Consider the following 19,009-nt stretch of genomic DNA (forward strand, 5'->3'; position numbering starts at 1 on the left):
CTTGTTGGAGCGCACCACCAGAGATGGGACTGAATGGTCATTAACACATGGGGGTGATGGACTGGGGCTGAGTTAGAATGAACACGGCCAAACCCAGCCCTAGAACATCTTCTCGTGTTCAAAATAAGCCCTCGACCTCATATTTCTAGCAGAACTTTTTTCTACTGTTTTCCTCTTCCTGTTCTTCCCTTTTTTTCATCTTCCCCAAGCCCTGACCCACCTCACCTCTCCTATCACGTGCCCTCTTTTCTCTTCTTAAATAAGAAGCTCGGAAATTCCCTCTCCCCAAGGCTTCCCTCTACTTGGCCAGCAAGTAACCACATACCAGCTGCCATGGTGACTTCTGTCATGCCCAACTGTCTCCCAGGCATCGTGCTGGACTCTGGAGATGGTGTCACCCACAATGTCCCCATCTATGAAGGCTATGCCTTGCCCCATGCCATCATGCGTCTGGATCTGGCTGGCCGAGATCTCACTGACTACCTCATGAAGATCCTGACTGAGCGTGGCTATTCCTTCGTTACTACCGGTGAGGCCTGTGGGAGATAAGGGGCAGAGGGGATCAGTGTGTTGCTCAGCAACTTCCAGGACAATCCTCACTATCCAAGGAGATGATGGGATGAAGATTTGCAAATGGCAAGGCCTGGCTCTAATGCACAGAGCAAAGCACATCTTTCTTCACTATGTGAAATTGCAAAATGATAGCACTATTTCCTTGAGAACAGTTATAGATACCCCGTGTTATGCATTAGTCAGTGTTGCACACTTGATTTTTTTTAATCCCCTCCATTAGCAAACAGATGAAGATTGTGCAAAGACTGAAGATAGCATGGTGTGGTGATTGGCAGGAGACATTGTGATAGGACTCGAGTCCCAACTCTGCTACTCAGTAGCTCTGTGAGCTTGAACAAGTTAACCAACCACAGTCTCTTTATTTGTAAAATGCAGATAATAATAGATCCTATATCACATGATTGTTATGAGTATTAAATGGAAGAATGCATGTGGAATACTTGACATAGAGTAAGTATTCAATAATTGTTAGCTATTAACAGTGATTTTTACATGTTAATAGCTAACATAGTGACACATATGTATTCAGATTCTAAGCCGGTGCACCCAGTCCTCCCTCACAAGAGGAAAGTGTCAGCATTGCCAGAAACATGGTATGTCCTCAGTGCTGGTGGCTCCAGCTACCTGCCCTCCCCTTAGCAATTTGGTATTGTCCAAACATTTAGGTTTCTGAATGTGCCTGGGGCTTGCTTTATGCTCCAAATTTGAGGCTTGAAACTTGAACCCTGCCACTGTTAAAGTCTCCACTTGCAATATGAAGTTGAATAATTGCATTCCTCCTCTGCTCCCTACAAAGAACCTCAAGATGCCTCAAAAAGGTTCCTAGAGCCTCAGATATAATTAATAGCCTATAACTTGAGAGAGCAGAAGTCTGAAAGGTCTCTGCCTGCCCACTTCTTCCATATCTCGTACAGTATGCACTGCTGAAAACTTCTGGACTAGGCCTGGTCCTGAGACAGCACCACCTCTTCCCTGGAGGGTGAGAAATGTGCCAGAGGGTTGAGCTGCTATTTACTGGCCCAAGCAACATGATCTCAGACTTTTAGAAAATTCTGGGGCCCCTGAGGAGCTGATTCAGCCTAAGACTTCCTGGTTAACTGAAAATACAATATAACAAACTTTCTGTTATAAAATAATTATAACAGAGAATAGTTATCCTGCAAAAAAAAAAAAAAAAAAAGGTTATGGTACAAAAGGATCCCCTACTGTGTGCCTTTCTCTAGCTAGCTCATTTTATTCTTGTTACGCATTTCCCATACAACGCATACGGAGGGCCTACTATGCATGAGACACTGTGCTAGGAACAGAGGTGATTCCCTGGTGGCCCTACTATGTCATTATCATCATGGATTTTGGATTGCAGAATATTGAACTGACACATTTTTTGAAGGCGTATGTCTTGAGGGAGAGACTGAAGTAGGGCAGGTAGATCTTTACCACCTGTGCAGACCCTAATGTTTGCCACAATGTTTGTATCTGGTTGACAGCTGAGCGTGAGATTGTCCGGGACATCAAGGAGAAACTGTGTTATGTAGCTCTGGACTTTGAAAATGAGATGGCCACTGCCGCATCCTCCTCCTCCCTTGAGAAGAGTTACGAGCTGCCTGATGGGCAAGTGATTACCATCGGAAATGAACGCTTCCGCTGCCCAGAGACCCTGTTCCAGCCATCCTTCATCGGTAGGCAACAAACGCCCTTTTCCTGGGAAGGGGAGTCATTGTCTTCTCCCGTATCAAGCCAGCCTCCACAACATGGAGACAAGTGACGGTTGCCCCAAGACCAAAAGCATTTCTAAACCTGAAAAAGGGAAAGTGCCACATTTTCAAGGTGAGAAGACATAATGAGGCCAGGAAAGAAGTTTTCTTTCTAAGAAAACAATATCTATGTTGCAGTTAAGCCCAAAGCATTCTTGGTGTATGATGAAAGAATTCAATAATGCCTATGCTTTGGAGACAGTGGAAAGGGTAGGGAGGGTGTGCTGAATGCTGAGAATTTGGGAATGCTGGGGGAGAGAAAAATAGAAGAGTACTCAAAGTGAGTCTGTTCCTACATCCACATTGTCTTGGAGAGACAGGTTTGCATAGTTGTTTACATAGGCAGGCTCTGAGAGGGCTGAGCCTGGGTTTCAGTCTTAGTTGTCTTGATCTTGGGAAAGTCACTTAACCTTCCCAACTGGTCTCCTCATATATAAAGTGGAGACTGTAATATTACTTATGTCCTAGAATGGCTGTGAGAATTACATAAGATAGATAAAGAACATTTAGCCCACTGCCTGGCAAAAGCAAGCATTCAATAATTAACAGATATCACTAGTAATTAATAATCAGGTAGTGCTATTGTTAACGTTATCATTACATCACAGCACTGCAGAAAATGAAGGGGCACCTAGAGGTTTTTTCGAAACACCTGCATCAGAAATTAACAAAAGTCCAGATCTGCCCCCCAAAAAAATTTTAGCAAGATTGGAAAAAATGATCCTTTGAATAAGATAGAAAATTTTCCTGATAATCCAGTTGCATTAGCTTTGGGGGCTGGGGCAGATGCAAGGTAGCTGTCAAATGGAGACCTGGGAGAGCTCTGAAGAGTGGCTGCAACATTGGCTCAGCATGGAAGCTTTACAGGGAATCAAAAGGCTTCACCCCTTATTTAAACCACATGGAGTGAGTAGTGAGTCTGTTGAAAAATCAGTGATACCTGTTGTAGCCTGCACCTCAGGATGCTGCAGCAGGCCTTCCTCCTCAGAAGGGAGTCAGGAAGACATAGAGCATAACAAGACCCTTTGGTCTCTCAGACAGGTGGTTCCTAGATTATTATGTCATCCCAGCCTCAGTCCAGTGCAAGATCATCCAGATGCTCAAGTCTGGTCTTCCATGTCTAGCCTGGGTTTTACTCTCCATCTAAGGACCATGGCCTGTGTCTCTTTTCCAGGGATGGAGTCTGCAGGCATCCATGAAACCACCTACAACAGCATCATGAAGTGTGATATTGACATCAGGAAGGACCTCTACGCTAACAATGTCCTATCAGGAGGCACCACTATGTACCCTGGCATTGCTGACCGAATGCAGAAGGAGATCACGGCCCTAGCGCCCAGCACCATGAAGATCAAGGTACTGTTCAGTGACAGACCCAGTGGCAATGCCGCCAGCAGTGTCAGCCCTATAACCACAGATGAGAACTCTTCAGAGACTGTATTTTGGTGACACGCAATTGTGGGTTTTAGGGGTAGGTAGTGGACACAAATCCCATATTTTACAGGATGTAAGTCAATCCAGTTCATAAGAAAAATTCAGTGACTTTATATAAAATTTGATCTCTATTTATCCTTGTTTATCAGCTACTTTCAGCAGCTGCAATCAAGATCAGCAGAGCTCCCCACATGTTCATATCTCTTTAAAATATGCATTTTGTTTACTCGACATAAAAAATAGTGCATCGTGCATGTAACACATTTTTTAAAAATACAGATGACCTAGACTTATTTCTGAAGAACTTTAAACACTGTAGATTCAGGAGCGTTATACTCTTCTTCTATTACTAACCTCAGTCCTGTGGCCAGGAATTCGAATTTTATCTTCATTCCTCTGTCTAGCACATCTTTTGATACAGGCGCTCAGAAACACTGAATGACTCCAGGATGACCAAGCTCAGTCCCTGAGCCATCCAGGACCCCTGTATGTGGTGTGAATGTTGAGCCCTAGTGAAGGGAACTCAGGGATTAAATGGAGATAATTCTTTGGAGGCAAACTTAACCTGTGGCTGGTCACTTCTCAAAGGCCATTATCACTCTCCTAAGTAAGAAGGCCACACTTGGGACCTTTTGACTCATGTCACAGGAAGCAGAGGGGCAATTCTAGTGCAGTTCACACATGTGGGTATTTAAACAAATTCTCTCCTCTTTGCACTCCCTTCTGTTTTTTAGAAGGAGTATGCAGCTAACATACTCCTTCTAAGTATGCTAGACTGAAACACGCACACTTTCTCTCTCCATGACAGGCTCTGACTAGTCCTGCCCTAAAATACTTCAGCGTGAGAGAAGAGAGACTGTTTTCCAACAGGGTTTGTGTTTCTTGGATGCCGTTCTGATCAGCTCTTACCTCCCTCTTATTTTCACAGCAGAGGGAGGAGAATCAAGCCAGCAGCCGGGCTCACTACAGAGTCAATCTGGTTGAGGGTCGATAACAGAAAGAGGCTATTGCTAGAGTTGGGCAGTTCCTAGTTCTCTAAACTTAGTTTCTTGAATAGAAATGAATGTGAAACTCTGGGCTCCAATGTAGTGAGATAGTACAGAGCACCAGGAAAAACCTGGGACGATAAGATGATAACATTTGGTGAAAATGGAACTGGATGAGGGACATATGGGAACTCCCATAGAATTTGTCATAGGCTGTTCTTGCATTCCTATAAAGAAATACCTGAGACTTGGGTAATTTGTAAAGAAAAGAGGTTTAATTGGCTCACAGTTCAGCAGGCTGTACAGGAAACATAGCTCTAGCATCCGCTTCTGGGGAGACCTCAGTCTCAGAAAGCTTCAAATCATGGTGGAAGGCAAAGCAGGGGCAGACACCTCACATGGCAAAAGCAGGGGCAACAGAGAGGGCAGGGGTGGGGGGAGGGTACCACACACTTTGAAATGACCAGATCTCTCATGTGAACTCGGAAGAAGAGCTCACTTGTCACCAAGGAGATGGCCTAAGCCATTCATGAGAGATCCACTCCTGTGATCCAAACACCTCCCACCAGACCTCACCTCCAACACTGGGGATTACATCTCAACATGAGATTTGGAGGAGACATCCAAACTATATTAAATTCTTTACAACTTTTCTGAAAATCTAAAATTATTTCAAAATAAAAAGGTTATTTTAAAAACCAAACCAAAACAAAAAACTACCTAGGAGAACCCAGGTTTGAATATTAGATCTGACACTGATATAACCAGTGTTACTTGGGTCAGTTACTTAAACTGTCTCAGCCTCTGTTTCCTCATATGTAATATGGGAGTAATTAAAGACTTATTCTTCAAGAAGTTTATGAGAATCAAATGAGATAATACATGTAAAATGCTTAGCATAGTGTCTGGCATATAATTACGTGCTCAGTAAATATCAGTACTTTGTATTAAGAGGTGCATGCTCAAGCAGAGCTCAGAAGATAAAGATTAAACTGGTTAACCAGTTTTCACTGTTCTCTGTGCCTAAACCATTCATTGATTTAAGAAACATGAGCATGCCTTGCATGTTAGGCCTGTGCACTGGGAAAGGCCAACCAGTGCAGCTTAAGAGGCACCTATTGCAAGGGAATGTCCCCAGCAGGGGACCCTGAATCCCTCACTGTTAAACAGAGCATCTGGGTGAAAAGTGGTAGTTCGCTTCACCACGTCGAAAAACATTTGTATAGTAAGTCCTAGACAATTACAACTTCTCCTTTGAATAGCCTAGAGTTTGTTTCTACATAAAGTGTTTCGTGTTGAATTCTGAGGCAGCGTTCATGGAAATCAGAGGCATTGCCAGGGTTCTTAAGTGGGGGCCATGGCTGGATTTGGAGCCAACTCTCAGTTTGCTCAATAATGTGGTCGAGGAGTTACACGTGAGAAAAACGAATGTGCTTACTGAAGAATTTCTAAATCCGTGGCTCCCTCTGGCGGTCCTGCCAAGAACATGACACAATTAGGACACAATTGGCATCTAACAGACAAGCCTGTGTCCCTGCTGAACAGGAAACTACGCCATGGTAGAACACCCAGGCTCTGTCCTACCGCACTAACGACTGCACTTATGATGACATTAATGACCCTTCTTTTTCATCTTGACTGACAGATCATTGCCCCTCCGGAGCGCAAATACTCTGTCTGGATCGGTGGCTCCATCCTGGCCTCTCTGTCCACCTTCCAGCAGATGTGGATCAGCAAACAGGAATACGATGAAGCCGGGCCTTCCATTGTCCACCGCAAATGCTTCTAAAACACTTTCCCGCTCCTCTCTGTCTCTAGCACACAACTGTGAATGTTCTGTGGAATTATGCCTTCAGTTCTTTTCCAAATCATTCCTAGCCAAAGCTCTGACTCGTTACCTATGTGTTTTTTAATAAATCTGAAATAGGCTACTGGTAACTTCTAGCGTTGGCCTCGGATCAATACCCGACTGAGATCATGTTAGGTTGACCTCACCCGTTACAGGATGGCTCCCTCTAGTGGTCCAGCTGAGCACATGACAATTAGGATGGATATGTTTCTCAAGCAAAGGGTAGAATCACATTACCTAAAGCGGGGAGATGCATTTCGGTTCTGTAAAGAGGAATAATTTGAGAATACATTGGATATTTTAAAAAATAACGTGGATTAAAGTGTATCAATGGGATAATCTACAGTACCTCATTACTTGCGAAGTGATTATATTACTTTACACTCATAACCCCAGTACTGGTAACCTGATGGGTGAAAACAACTACACACACACACGTATATATATATAAACACACACACATATATATGTGTGTGTGTATATAAATATTATATATATTAGAGATAAGGTCTCACTCTGTCGCTGGAGTGCAATGGTGTAATCATAGCTCATTGCAGCCTTGAACTTCTGGGCTCAAGCAATTCTCTCCTCTTGGCCTCCCAAAATGCTGGAATTATAGGCATGAGCCACTGTGCCTATATATCTTAAAAGTCATATCTTGTATATTAAAAATCACACACACATATACATTTCCCATATGTATACACATGTATGTGTGTGACTTTTAATATATAAGATATGACTTTTAATGCATACACTATGTATTAAACTTATATATACACACACACATATATATGTACATACAGAAACAGGTCTGACTTCTATGTTCATTGAGGGAAACATGGATTTTTTAAAAAAACTTTGAGAACCACTGCCTTAAAATCTCACTACACATCTGGACCATCTGTTTCCCTTCTCCTGATCTGTCTTTGAAAAGGATACTATGGATATATTCATGCCAGAAGGAATGAGAGAGAACAATACTTTCCAAGGACTATTAGCATCAATCATCAGGTGAAGGGTTTTACACATAGCATCTCTCAGCTGTTCTTCACAACTATCTGGGGAAGTATTACTATCAGCCCACTTTATAGATGAGGAGACAGGATTGCTCTAGAAACGCAATGGGATAGGAAAGCTACCAACTTCAGCTGTTCCTTTGCCCATTTGGCCTGAGGTACAAGGATATAAAAAATACTGACCCTGCCATTCAGGGTCTTAGCCTCAGAGCACTCCTTGCCCAGGCTGTTCACCATCCTCAGTTGCTCCCAAGCTGGGAGCTGCTTGCCCTCCAGTGCATACAGTGTGTGTCAGCAGCCACTGGTTGTCCTGAGGAGTGAAGGTGGCTCTGTCCGTGGCAGCACCTCACTGCAGAGACCTCCAGGCCCAGGATTGAGTGTCTGTTTGGTCCAGAAAACCCGAACTTCCCTAGTCTTCTCTGGCCCTGCAACTTGCAAATAATTAGGATTAATACTACAAATAATAAGAGCTAGGATGTACTGGTGCCCGCCATGACCACAGCCTGTATCAAGCTCTTTATATTAGGATCTTATTTTCTCCTACAACAGCCCTATGATTTTGGTCTGCCTTTAAAAAAAAAATAGAGATGGGGTCTTGCCATGTTGCCCAGGCTGGTCTTGAACTCCTAGGCTCAAACGATCCTCCTGCTTTGGCCTCCTAAAGTGCTGGGATTACATGCATGAGGCACGGCACCTGAACATTACTGCCTTTTTACAGAAGAGTAACTGAGGCTAGCAGCAGCCCAATGTCATGCTGCTGGCAGAGATATCAGCTTGCTCCTTCTTGTGCTTGGTTTCCAACTCATATTTTTAGCCATTAGGCCAGCATTTCCCAAAGAATAGGCTATACGGACCAACCTCATTGGAAGCTCATTTTAAATGAGGAGAGTCCTGGGTCACATCTAACACCCGCTGAGCTAGAATCTCTGGAGCTGAGGCTGGAAACTTGAACTTCAATCAGATTTCCCTGGTGATTCTTATGCACATCAAAATTTAAGAACTACTGGAATATGATCGAGGGAAATCTTTCAGCTGCAAATTCATGCTTACCAGGCAAGGACACTTCATGGCCACTAGAGTTAAACTTAAGGATTAGTGTGCAGATACTTGCCACCAGATCACTTTCGTAACTGAAGCAGAAATTGCCAACCATCGCTGTCATCTCTACAGGGTTTCCTTGGAGTAAAACTGGTCGGTTGCACTGCTGTACTTCATATTTACCACCAGGCAGCATGAGCGCTCTAGTAAAGAAACGTTCTTGGAACAGCCTCTCACGCTGAAACAGCCATGCCCAGAGGCAAAAATCAGGCAAACCAGAACCACCCACTGAATATGCATTAGCAAAATGTTCTCTCCTTGTGAGCCACTCAACTGCAGTGCCTAAGCACCCTCCTCCCAGTCATCCATCAGTAATTCATCCCCTGATTCCACTAGATGCCCAGTGACTTAGGAGGCTGGGCTTTGCACAGGTGGCTGAGTCCCCTTCATGAGTGTCATACCAATCTCCAGAGGAGATAAAACCAGCAACATATAGGTTTGACAGCCTTCGGAATCCTCTTCTCTCCTCTAACAATAGCAAACCACACTCTCAAAGGAGAGGAACATCCTTCTATGACTACAAAGTTTTCCCATGACAGGCTTCTGCAACTCTGGAGGACAGCATGGGTATAATCCTCTGTTGTCTCAGGAGGCCGAGGCAGGCAGACCACCTGAGGTCTGGAGTTCAAGACCAGCCTGGCCAACACGGTGAAACCCCATCTCTACTAAAAATACATAATTAGCCGGGCGTGGTGGCATGCGCCTGTAATCCCAGCTACTCAGGAGTCTGAGGCAGGAGAATTGCTTGAAACCCAGAGGCAGGGGTTGCAGTAAGCCAAGAGCGTGCCATTGCACTCCAGTCTGGGCAAAAAGGAGTGCAACTCTGCCTCAAAATAATAATAATAATAATAATAATAATAATCCTCTGTTGTCAATGTGGTATCATTTGTGCAGCTAGGAAATTCTCTTTAGAAGAATTTCTAACACAGAACGTCTGACTGTAGTTAGGGAGGAAGCTGTCTGGACCAACACACACTTGCAGTCCAACCAGAAGCCATTGCTGTAGTTCAGCTTATTCAGAAAGAGATAATCCCCCGCCACCCAAAAAAAAAGAGAGAGAGAGAGAGAGAAAATGGGGCAGCCTGAGATAGGGTTCTTCCTTATCAGAGTATGAAGTAATGTTTATTCCTGGGAGAGCAGAGTCAACTTAAGTAATGTCTGAAGAATACTATGAGCTAGGACAGACAGCAGTGTCAAGGAAACAGAACTAGGCAAGGTTCTGCCTGGATGGAACCCTCAGCCGAGTGAGGAAGATGGGCATTAAATAAGTAGTTGGGCACATTGTAAGGGGTTCAAAAGAAGAATTACATGGGGTACTGGCTTTTGTAGCCATGGGCTCTAACTTGAGCCAGGGGCTCAGGAGAGGCTGCCTCTCTGAAAAGATAGTGCTTAAGCAGAGACTTAAAGAGTAAGAATTGAGTAGACCATAAAAAGGGCTGGGGGCTAGAGGGGGTTGAGGTTTGGGAAGGGGAAGTAGGACCTGCATGGGACATGTTCCAAGCAGAGTCCCAGAGATGTAAGAGTGCTGCACAGCTGGGAAAAAGGGAACCCCAAAGAACTGGACCACACACACAAGTGTGACCATGACTTCACTATGATTTTCCAAAGTAATATTCATAACATTTTTTCTATGAAAAAATCAGACACCAATTTCAAGCAATGGAGGCAATGTTGAATGAGAAGTATGGCATCTCTGGACTATCTGCTTTTCCTGAGCATTTCACCTTTCAGGTTAAATTAATCATCTTATATCTGGGAAATGTACAAGCAAATTTCACCACCTCTCAGTCTAATTTATTCATGGAGGCTGTAGTTCTTCCAGAATGTCCTCCTTAGAGCAATTTCTAGCCCCTTCTGGGCTAAAGGGAATAAAAATGATTACTACTTGTCTGGGTTTGAAACAATGCTGTCCTCAAGGAAAACCGATGATGGAACAGGCTTCCGTATCATGAGGTTAATGACAGTTTTCCAGAGGCCTAAAACTCAGGGGTCCTTAAGCAGATTTCCTTATCCTTGGAGAAAAGTATGTGGTACTGCAGACATACCACATCAAAAGAACTACTCTTCTTAGTTCTTGCCTTCTGTTTCTTCCCCTCCACATTTAGTTTTGAGATTTAGTCCCCTATCCTTTCATTCAATCAATTGTTTTTCCTCCTTTAAGACCTCTCTGCATATGCTACAACCTGAAATTCCCTACAAAATGACCTAAAATCATGTAATTTCAGGCCTTCCTTAAAAAAAAAATGACATCACCTACTCAGGCAAAAATATATTAAACAGGTAAATTATATTTTTCAAATTTAGAATGAGCCCTTGCTCTTAAAATTTAAAAAAGTCTGTGATTTCAGAGAGATGCCTCAATATAGTATTCTTCCTTATGAATGCTTAAACCACTGACTTTGATGAAGCAAGAGTAGTATTCTAAAGTGCTATGACTAGTGCCTTTTGTTGGTCTCTCTCTCTGTATTTCTAATCCTGCCCAGCTGAAACAGCTGGCCTAACCATCCTTGATAAAAATAAATTCTCCCTCTAAACATGGTGGTAGTGACCTTGATAAGGACTCGGGACTGGTGTCCCACAACACTAAGAGAGCAATGGGAGTGAGTGAATTCTGGAGGCCTCAGACATCTTCATCATCAACTTTATTTTACTATTAAAATTTGCCTTTAGAGGAATTAAGCTGATCACATATTGCTCTGTCAAAAGGAGAATGAGATGCTACTCTACATTTACTAGCATGGCTATAATAGGATGTAGATTAATCAGACACTTTACATGTTGCTGTTGGGAATATAACATGGTACAGCTGTTGTGAAAAACAGTTTGGAGGTCTCTCAAAAACCTAAGCCCAGAGTTACCAGATAACCCTGCAATTCCACTTCTAGGTATAGATCCAAAATAATTGAAACAGGTACTCAAACAAATGCATGTACAAGCATGTTTAGAGCACTACTACTCACAATAACCAAAAGGAAATGTCTTTTTGGTTATTGTGTCCATTGATGGATGAATAAACAAAATGTCATCAATATCCATCAATGGATGTCCATCAACGTCCATAAATGGATGAATAAACAAAATGTGGTATATACCTAAATGGAATGTTATTCCATAAAGATGAATAAAGGACTGATACATACTACAACGTGGATAAGCCTTCAAAATGATACACTAAGTGAAAGAAGCCAGACACAACAGCTAACATATTGTACAATTCTACTTGTATGAAATATCGAAAAGAGATGGAGCCATATAGAATGCAGATTGGCAGTTGCTAGGAGCTGGGGGGAGAGGGAGGGAAGGGGAGCAACTGCTTAGTGGGTGATATGGTTTGGCTGTGTCTCCACCCAAATCTCATCTTGAATTGTAGCTCCCATAATTCCCACGTGTTGTGGGAGGGACCCAGTGGGAGATAACTGAATCATGGGGGTGGTTCCCCCACATTGTTCTCATGGTAGTGAATAAGTCTCACGAGATTTGATGGCTTTATAAGAGGAAATCCCTTTCACTTGTCTCTCATTCTCTCTTCTCTGCTGCCGTGTAAGACATGCCTTTTGTCTTCCATCATGATTGTGAAGCCTCCCCAGCCAAGTGGAACTGTGAGTCCATTAAACCTCTTTTTCTTTATAAATTACTCAGTCTCGGGTATGTCTTTATCAGCAGGGTGAAAACAGACTAATACAGTGGACAAGGGGTTTTACTTTGGAGTGACAGAAATGTTTTGGAACTAGATAGGGATGGTGGCTGCACAACACCGAATGTGCTAAATGCCACTAAATTGTTCACATTAAAATGGTTACTTTTAAGTTACATGAATTGAGCTTCAATAAGTTATTTTTAAAAAATAAAAAACATACTGCCTTGGGAAGAACCTTGATAAGTACAAAATTTTATTGCTGAAGAGAGCCAGATGAATCAGTTGATTTACATGCCTTATTTCTGTAGGTAAGGAAATTAAATTCTCTAAAAATGATATAATTTGCCCATGGCCTTTCCCAAAGTCAAGAGCACAGCAAATGTCTTCTAGTTGTTTGCTTTGCTTTCCTTGTCTGTGAGCCTTTATATTAGGAGGAAACATAATTGAGCTTTTTTTCTTTTTAAATCAATCTGTAAATGCCTTCTTCTCTTGGAGAAAATACAGAGGATAATTTTTAAACATCCTCTTCAGACTCAAGAATATGAATTAACCATGCGTTCCATTGGTACATCTGGGACCCAGTGAGACAATGACTAATTCATGTAAACAATTGTAATTTTTCACTGCCAACTCCTGTTTACCTGATAGAGATGCACGGGTAATCCTCCTTGATAGAGAAAAAAAATCTAATTATCTCCATTTGGTTTTAGAATGTCTTGTGGTCCAGATAATGTCAAGGCATTTACTTCAAGCAAACAAATTAAATAAAGCCAGTTTGCAATGCTCTTAATCTACCTTCCCTCCCCCAGGGTCCTTCTCTGTTTTTTCCTCTCTCATCTTCTGCATCTCCTATCCCCATCCTGAAATCTAGCAAGCTGTAGTGACAGACCTTAAGAGTATCACAGGCTTCCTTTCTAAATAATGTTCCCTTCCCTGATTTTCTTTCCCTTTTCCATTTCTATATCTCTGGTTGTTCAAACATATACAGGAATATGGATTTTACTAAGTCCTTTAATTATAAAAACATTGTAAAATTAAAACATTATAATTACACAGCAACATTATTAATATGAAAAGATATGGCTTTAATTAAGAAATTATTTTTTGTCAAAGAAGTTTGTTTTTCCATGAGGCAAAATTTAATACCTAGTATGATTTAATCAACTGGCAATTCCTTTTGCAAAATATCCTTTTAATGAGTAATTTCTTAAATCTATTTGAAGGCATCTTCACACCAGATCAGAGGTAATATAATAAAAGCTATTCGCATTCTCATTGGAATGTTACTTTTTAATATAGTAACTATGGGATCTCAGAAGATGTACAGCAGAGCCTCCATATAGCACAGAAAAAAGACAAGAAACTAACTAGTTGGCACTCGCCTAGTTATGGACTATGCGAGTTCATATGGACTATGAATGTTGGTGTCTCTGCCATTAATATGCAGAAACCTCATCCTTGTTATGTTGATATTTGGAGGTGGGGTCATTGGGAGATAATTAGGTCATGAAGGTAGAGTCATACCCTCATGATAGGATTTGTGTCCTTATAAGCAGAGACATGAGACAGATGATTTCTCTCTCCCCCATTTGAGGGTAGAGCAAGAAGGCAGTCATCTGCAAATAAGGAAGGGAGTTCTCATCAAGAACTGGATGATGCTGGCACCCAGATATCAAATTTCCAGTCACCAGAACCGGGAGACAGAAATACAGTGTTGTTTAAGTCACCCAGTTTATGGCATTTTTGTACAGCAGTCCAAATGAAGACCTGTCTTTTGATACTTTAAAAACAATAACGTCTTCTTGGACATCAGTATGCTAAATCTCTAAGAGCCACTATATCGTGTTTTCGTCAGTTGTCCCTGAGAAAGTATATTCTGGCCTTACGAAGAATCAAAAGACTAGAAAAGAAAACAAATTTCTTAAAGGAGCAGAAAAGCTCTTTGCATCTTAGTTGTCTTCCCACTATATAACAAGCCAAATTCTTTTAAGAACAAAGAGTTGAAGGTTTACCTTTCTTTCTTAATCATTGCCAAATGCATGACATTTCTCAAGCATTCTCTTCACAGAAGATATTCTCTTGCCAGATAATTCTGCAAGACATGCCAGAAGAGAAACATCTGCTTTCCACATTTAGGACCTCTTCAGCTGGTTTTGCAACAGAAACCTCAATCTAAGGTCAAATCATTGTAATAACACAGTCTCCAGCACAGTTGATGTGGTTGCAATGTGAAATGAATTGGGAGAAAACAGAAGTGAACCAGTGTGGCCTCAAGTAAAATGTCAAATTTCCACAAGGAAAATCCTACTAAAAAAAAAAACTAGGAACAATTTGAGTAGCTGAAAATAATCTGCAAACATTCTGCTTTGCTCTTCTACAACTGACAAGGTCTGTGGAAAGAATGATTTCTGCCCTGCATGACAACAAAGAAAGCCATTTCCAGTTCAGTCTGTAAGGAAAAAGGAAATAAACAACTTCAGCAAATATTTATCGGGTACCACATTAGTTTGTGAGGGCTGCCAAACAGAATACAGAATACCACAGACCGGATGGCTTAAACAACAGAAATTTATTTTCTCACAGTCCTGGAGGCTGGAAGTCTGAGATCTAGGTTTTGGCAGGGTTGGTTTCTGAGATCTCTCTCTTTGGCTTGTAGATGGCAGTCTTCTTTCTATGTTTTCCCACGGTCTTCCTTCTGTGTATGTCTGTCCTAATCTCTAATTATAAGGACACAACTCATACTGGATTAGTGCCCATTCTACTAGCCTTATTTTAACTTAATTATTTATGTAAAGACCCTACCTCCAAACTTGGTCATATTCTGAGGTACTGGGGGGTTAAGGATCTCAACACATGAATTTGGGGGACACAATTCAGCCTATAACAAATACATATGCGGTGTCAGGCACTGTGTGCAAACCAATTAGCATAGAAAAATCAAAGGAAGTTCTTAACCGTTTCATTTTTTTCTACAGAAACACAAATCTGAAAAGAAATGAAGAACCATCTTTGTCTTAGGATGTGGCAAATGGAGCTTTGGGACTGATGCATATTCAAAAGAAGGATCTCCTGCCCTAGCAACACAGCAAGACCCCATTTCTACAAAATAGAAAAAAAAGAGCCAGGTGTGGAGGTGAGTGCCTATAGTCCCAGCTACTCGGGAGGCTGAGATGGGAGGACAGCTTGAGCCTAGGAGATCAAGGCTGCGGTGACCCATGATTGTGCCACTACACCCCAGCCTGGGCGACAGTGTGAGATCTTGTCTCAAAAAAAGAGAAGGTGCTCTTTGCCTGTTGTGAAAGAGACCTTCCATAGATAGCTTATCCAATGAACACTGGTGCTCATGCACATGTGTGTGTACTGGCGTCTCCAGTTTGGTTAACATGGTATCTGCCTCGTGACCAGTCCATTACTTAGTGATGTGGTCACATTTCTGTTGGTTCTTCTTTCGGACACAGCCCCAGGGCCTCATTCTGGCAGCCAAAGTCAGGTCCCTGGTTTGCCGCCTCCAACAGTCCCACTCTGTGAGATCCTGGTTAATTTGGTTTGTACTTGGCAAAAAAAAAAAAAAAAAAACCTACAGAAAAACTACAAAAAAAGTGCCAAGAATGTCTCCCTTATTTATGAAATGCAATATACTTTCTTAGTGAAAAATGGGCTCTCTTCTAACTTGCTATTCAGAAGGGACATAATGGTTTTGCATACTCATAATTTCTCTTTCTAATCTTTCTGGAAATCTAAGATGCTAAATGTCCTTGGCTCTCAACTGAGTCCTTTCTATCTTTAGGCACCATTCAATGTCCATAGCTTTTTCATTGGACAACTCTCATTTTACATCCTCTTAGTGTATTACCATAATTTTTGATTCTATAAGGAGGATCTCACTCATTTCTCAACTATCCATTGTCCAACAATTATTTTTACTTAAATAAAGTATATAATATTTTCCTTTGATCAAGTATATCAGAATATCATAGTGTGTTTAAGTGTTAAGACACTGAGGACAGCACCACTCAGGAAAAAGTGAGGTGTCTATGGAGCTAGCCTTGCAGAGTTAATCTGCTCTTAACTAGTGGTGGCCATTGACTAAAATGTCCATGCACAAGGCAAGCCAAGCTCTACTTCTGAAGTCTGAGACTTCAGCTCTCCATAGCTAGAAGATGCCATGAAACAGAAACAAGCCATTGACCTGCCCATAGTAGGTGATTCTGTATAAATGAGAACTGGAACAGAATTCAGGTGACACGATACCAGAATTGAGGACTAGACAAGCAGGGAGGGATGTTGTATTAGTCCATTTTCATGCTACTATAAAGAACTGACCAAGGCTGAGTAATTTCTAAAGGAAAGAGGTATAATTGACTCACAGTTCTGCATTGCTGGGGAGGCCTCAAGAAACTTACCATCATTGCAGAAAGGGAAGCAAAACACGTCCTTCTTCACATAATGGCAGGAGGAAGTGCTGAGCAAAAGGGAAAAAGTCCCTTATGAAACCATCAGATATCCTGAGAACTCACTCACTATCATGAGAACAGCATGGAGGTAACCACCCCAATGATTCAATTGCCTCCCACCAGGTCCCTCCTACTACGATTTAAGATGAGATTTGAGTTGGGATACAGCCAAACCATATCAGATGTTAACCCATCCAAGCAGAGTGTACAGGAAATACCACTCTTTGGAATGTGGAAATCATTGAACTAAGCAGTGGAAGCTAGTACATGGAAACATGAGTTGTTTAGGCAACTCAGATACAATGTCATGAGGAAAGAAAAGAAAGAGAGAGCTGAGGCTGGTACAGAAGACAGTGGGAAGACAGAAGGTTACATAGGATTAGTTTGGCCCTGTTGAAAAGTCATGGAGATCCAGGAAGAGATGGCTGGAGAAGGAAACTTAAGCGCTGAAAAGAAAAAAGAAGAAAGCTGGACTAGAGTAAGGTAAGGCCCTAAAGGACGAGAAGGGAGATTAAGAAGTGATCACAAGTTTCTTGATCAAGGAAAGGGTTGTCAGCCCGGGATTTCCCAGTGTGCCTGGGAGCAATGTCTTCCAAGATAAAGATGTCACCTGCAGAACTAGTCTTCAGTGTCCTGAAGGACCTATTCTCAAAGAACTCAACAATATCACTTCCATTCAGCCCTCTGTGTATCTGCAGCTAAAATTTCTCCACATTGTTCCATCCTCAGGTTTTTCCCACCAATTCGGCTTGCTAACAGAGTACCCAAGTTTCCCATTCCTTCTATTTAATCTGTCTCTTTTTATCCAGGTAAATGCTTGTACTATCTAGGTAATAGCCACAAATGCCATTTCACGCCTTACTAAAACATTCCATTTATGTCACCCTATTCAGTTTCCAACTTAATTGATTCTCTTTCTCTGGGGACTAATTTATATAGAGATACCTTTAATGACAAAACTTTCCAAACTATTTTCTGATTCATTCTTTTCGACTAAGAATTACCAGTTATTTCTTATGTCTCATTTCTTCTTCCTATCACCTCTGTTCATGTTCACAGTAACAGGCTTTGTACTTTTATCTGAGCCCTTTTTAAAAAATTCCTCTCTCAAGCTTCTCTACTTTTAGTCTTCTAAATCAAGTTAATGAATTGTCTGCTATCTCAGGCCCTCTGACACCTGATCCCCTGAGTAGAAGCCTGTTGTTCTTGTATCTTACACAGTGATTCACTGCAGAGATATCTCTCTGAGCCTGGGATTTCATGACACTGAAAACATAGAACAAGCTTTATAAATGGCAGCCATATTTCATCTACACATGGAAGCTGCTCACCTACCTCAGGGGAAGGTTTCAGAAACAGATGGTCTGCTTTGGAGACTACATACACTCAGAATTTCTTATTTGGAATTACATTTTACATGAATAAAAAATACAGCAAATCATCTAAAGCTCTAAAAATGTATGCAGAGACCTCTATAAATATCAGGCATGTTGTTTGCAGCACAATTTATTATCTGGTCATAGTATTTGAGCACATTATTAGGTACCAATTTAACACCATGTAACCTCTCCTGACATAGAGCAACTCAAAAAGAAAACTTCAAAATGTGCAACAGCAATAAATATCAAGCTTTCTGATCTAAAATGTATAAATATAAAATATCAGTCATTTCTGGAAACATCTTAAGAAAATCCGGCAACCACATGTCCATGAGTAGGTGTCTGATGTTGACGGTGCTTACATTCAGAACATATCACCTCAGATCCAACACAATTATTTTTATGTCTTTTACCAACACATGTTTGCATATCTAGGAAAGAAAAAATTGGTTTTACTATATGTTTGATTTTATCATAATGTTTACCATATGATTTTCTTTAGGGAGGGAGTATAGATTTCTTAATTTTAAATTGTTCCTGATTTTTACAATATTTCCAATCAGAACAAATACAATCACATTTATTAATTTCAACAAAAACAAAAATATTTACAGGGGTTGCCAAATAATTTTCATTTTAAATAAATTCTAATTTCAATATAATGTTCTCTGATGTTGCAGCCACACAACCGCCAAAAAATTAGGGGGAAAAAAGGCGTAGTCAAATGTTTCTTTTGGACTATGCGAAAGTAATCAAGAAGTATGATCGTAGTTTTCATACAATTGCTATGAAAAAACTAATTTAGCCATATCAAGCAGAAAGAATT

The 19,009-nt window shown here is 41.3% G+C and overlaps 2 protein-coding genes across 5 annotated transcripts in view; one reads left to right on the top strand and one right to left on the bottom strand.

Moving 5' to 3' along the window:
- ACTA2 (actin, alpha 2, smooth muscle, aorta) overlaps positions 1-6,685 on the top strand; it is a 61,487-nt gene extending 54,802 nt beyond the window's left edge. For all 3 annotated transcript variants that reach the window (XM_011947880.1, XM_011947879.1, XM_011947881.1), the window contains exons 6-9: positions 368-529; positions 2,061-2,252; positions 3,502-3,683; positions 6,393-6,685. In XM_011947880.1, the coding sequence (XP_011803270.1) occupies positions 368-529; positions 2,061-2,252; positions 3,502-3,683; positions 6,393-6,536 (680 nt within the window). In that variant the 3' untranslated portion in view covers positions 6,537-6,685. The remainder of the gene's footprint in view (positions 1-367; positions 530-2,060; positions 2,253-3,501; positions 3,684-6,392) is intronic.
- The window catches only part of STAMBPL1 (STAM binding protein-like 1), a 98,764-nt gene that overhangs the window by 34,914 nt on the left and 44,841 nt on the right, over positions 1-19,009 (bottom strand). Inside the window, exon 11 of one of the 2 annotated variants that reach the window (XM_011947878.1) lies at positions 18,295-18,614. The exons of the other annotated variant lie outside the window; for it this stretch is intronic. Coding sequence (XP_011803268.1) covers positions 18,558-18,614 — 57 coding nt within the window. The 3' untranslated portion in view covers positions 18,295-18,557. Of the gene's footprint in view, positions 1-18,294; positions 18,615-19,009 lie in introns of those variants that run through there. 2 annotated transcript variants of the gene reach the window in all.

Source organism: Colobus angolensis, unplaced genomic scaffold (assembly GCF_000951035.1).
Source record: "Colobus angolensis palliatus isolate OR3802 unplaced genomic scaffold, Cang.pa_1.0 Scaffold270, whole genome shotgun sequence".
Lineage (NCBI taxonomy): Eukaryota > Metazoa > Chordata > Mammalia > Primates > Cercopithecidae > Colobus > Colobus angolensis.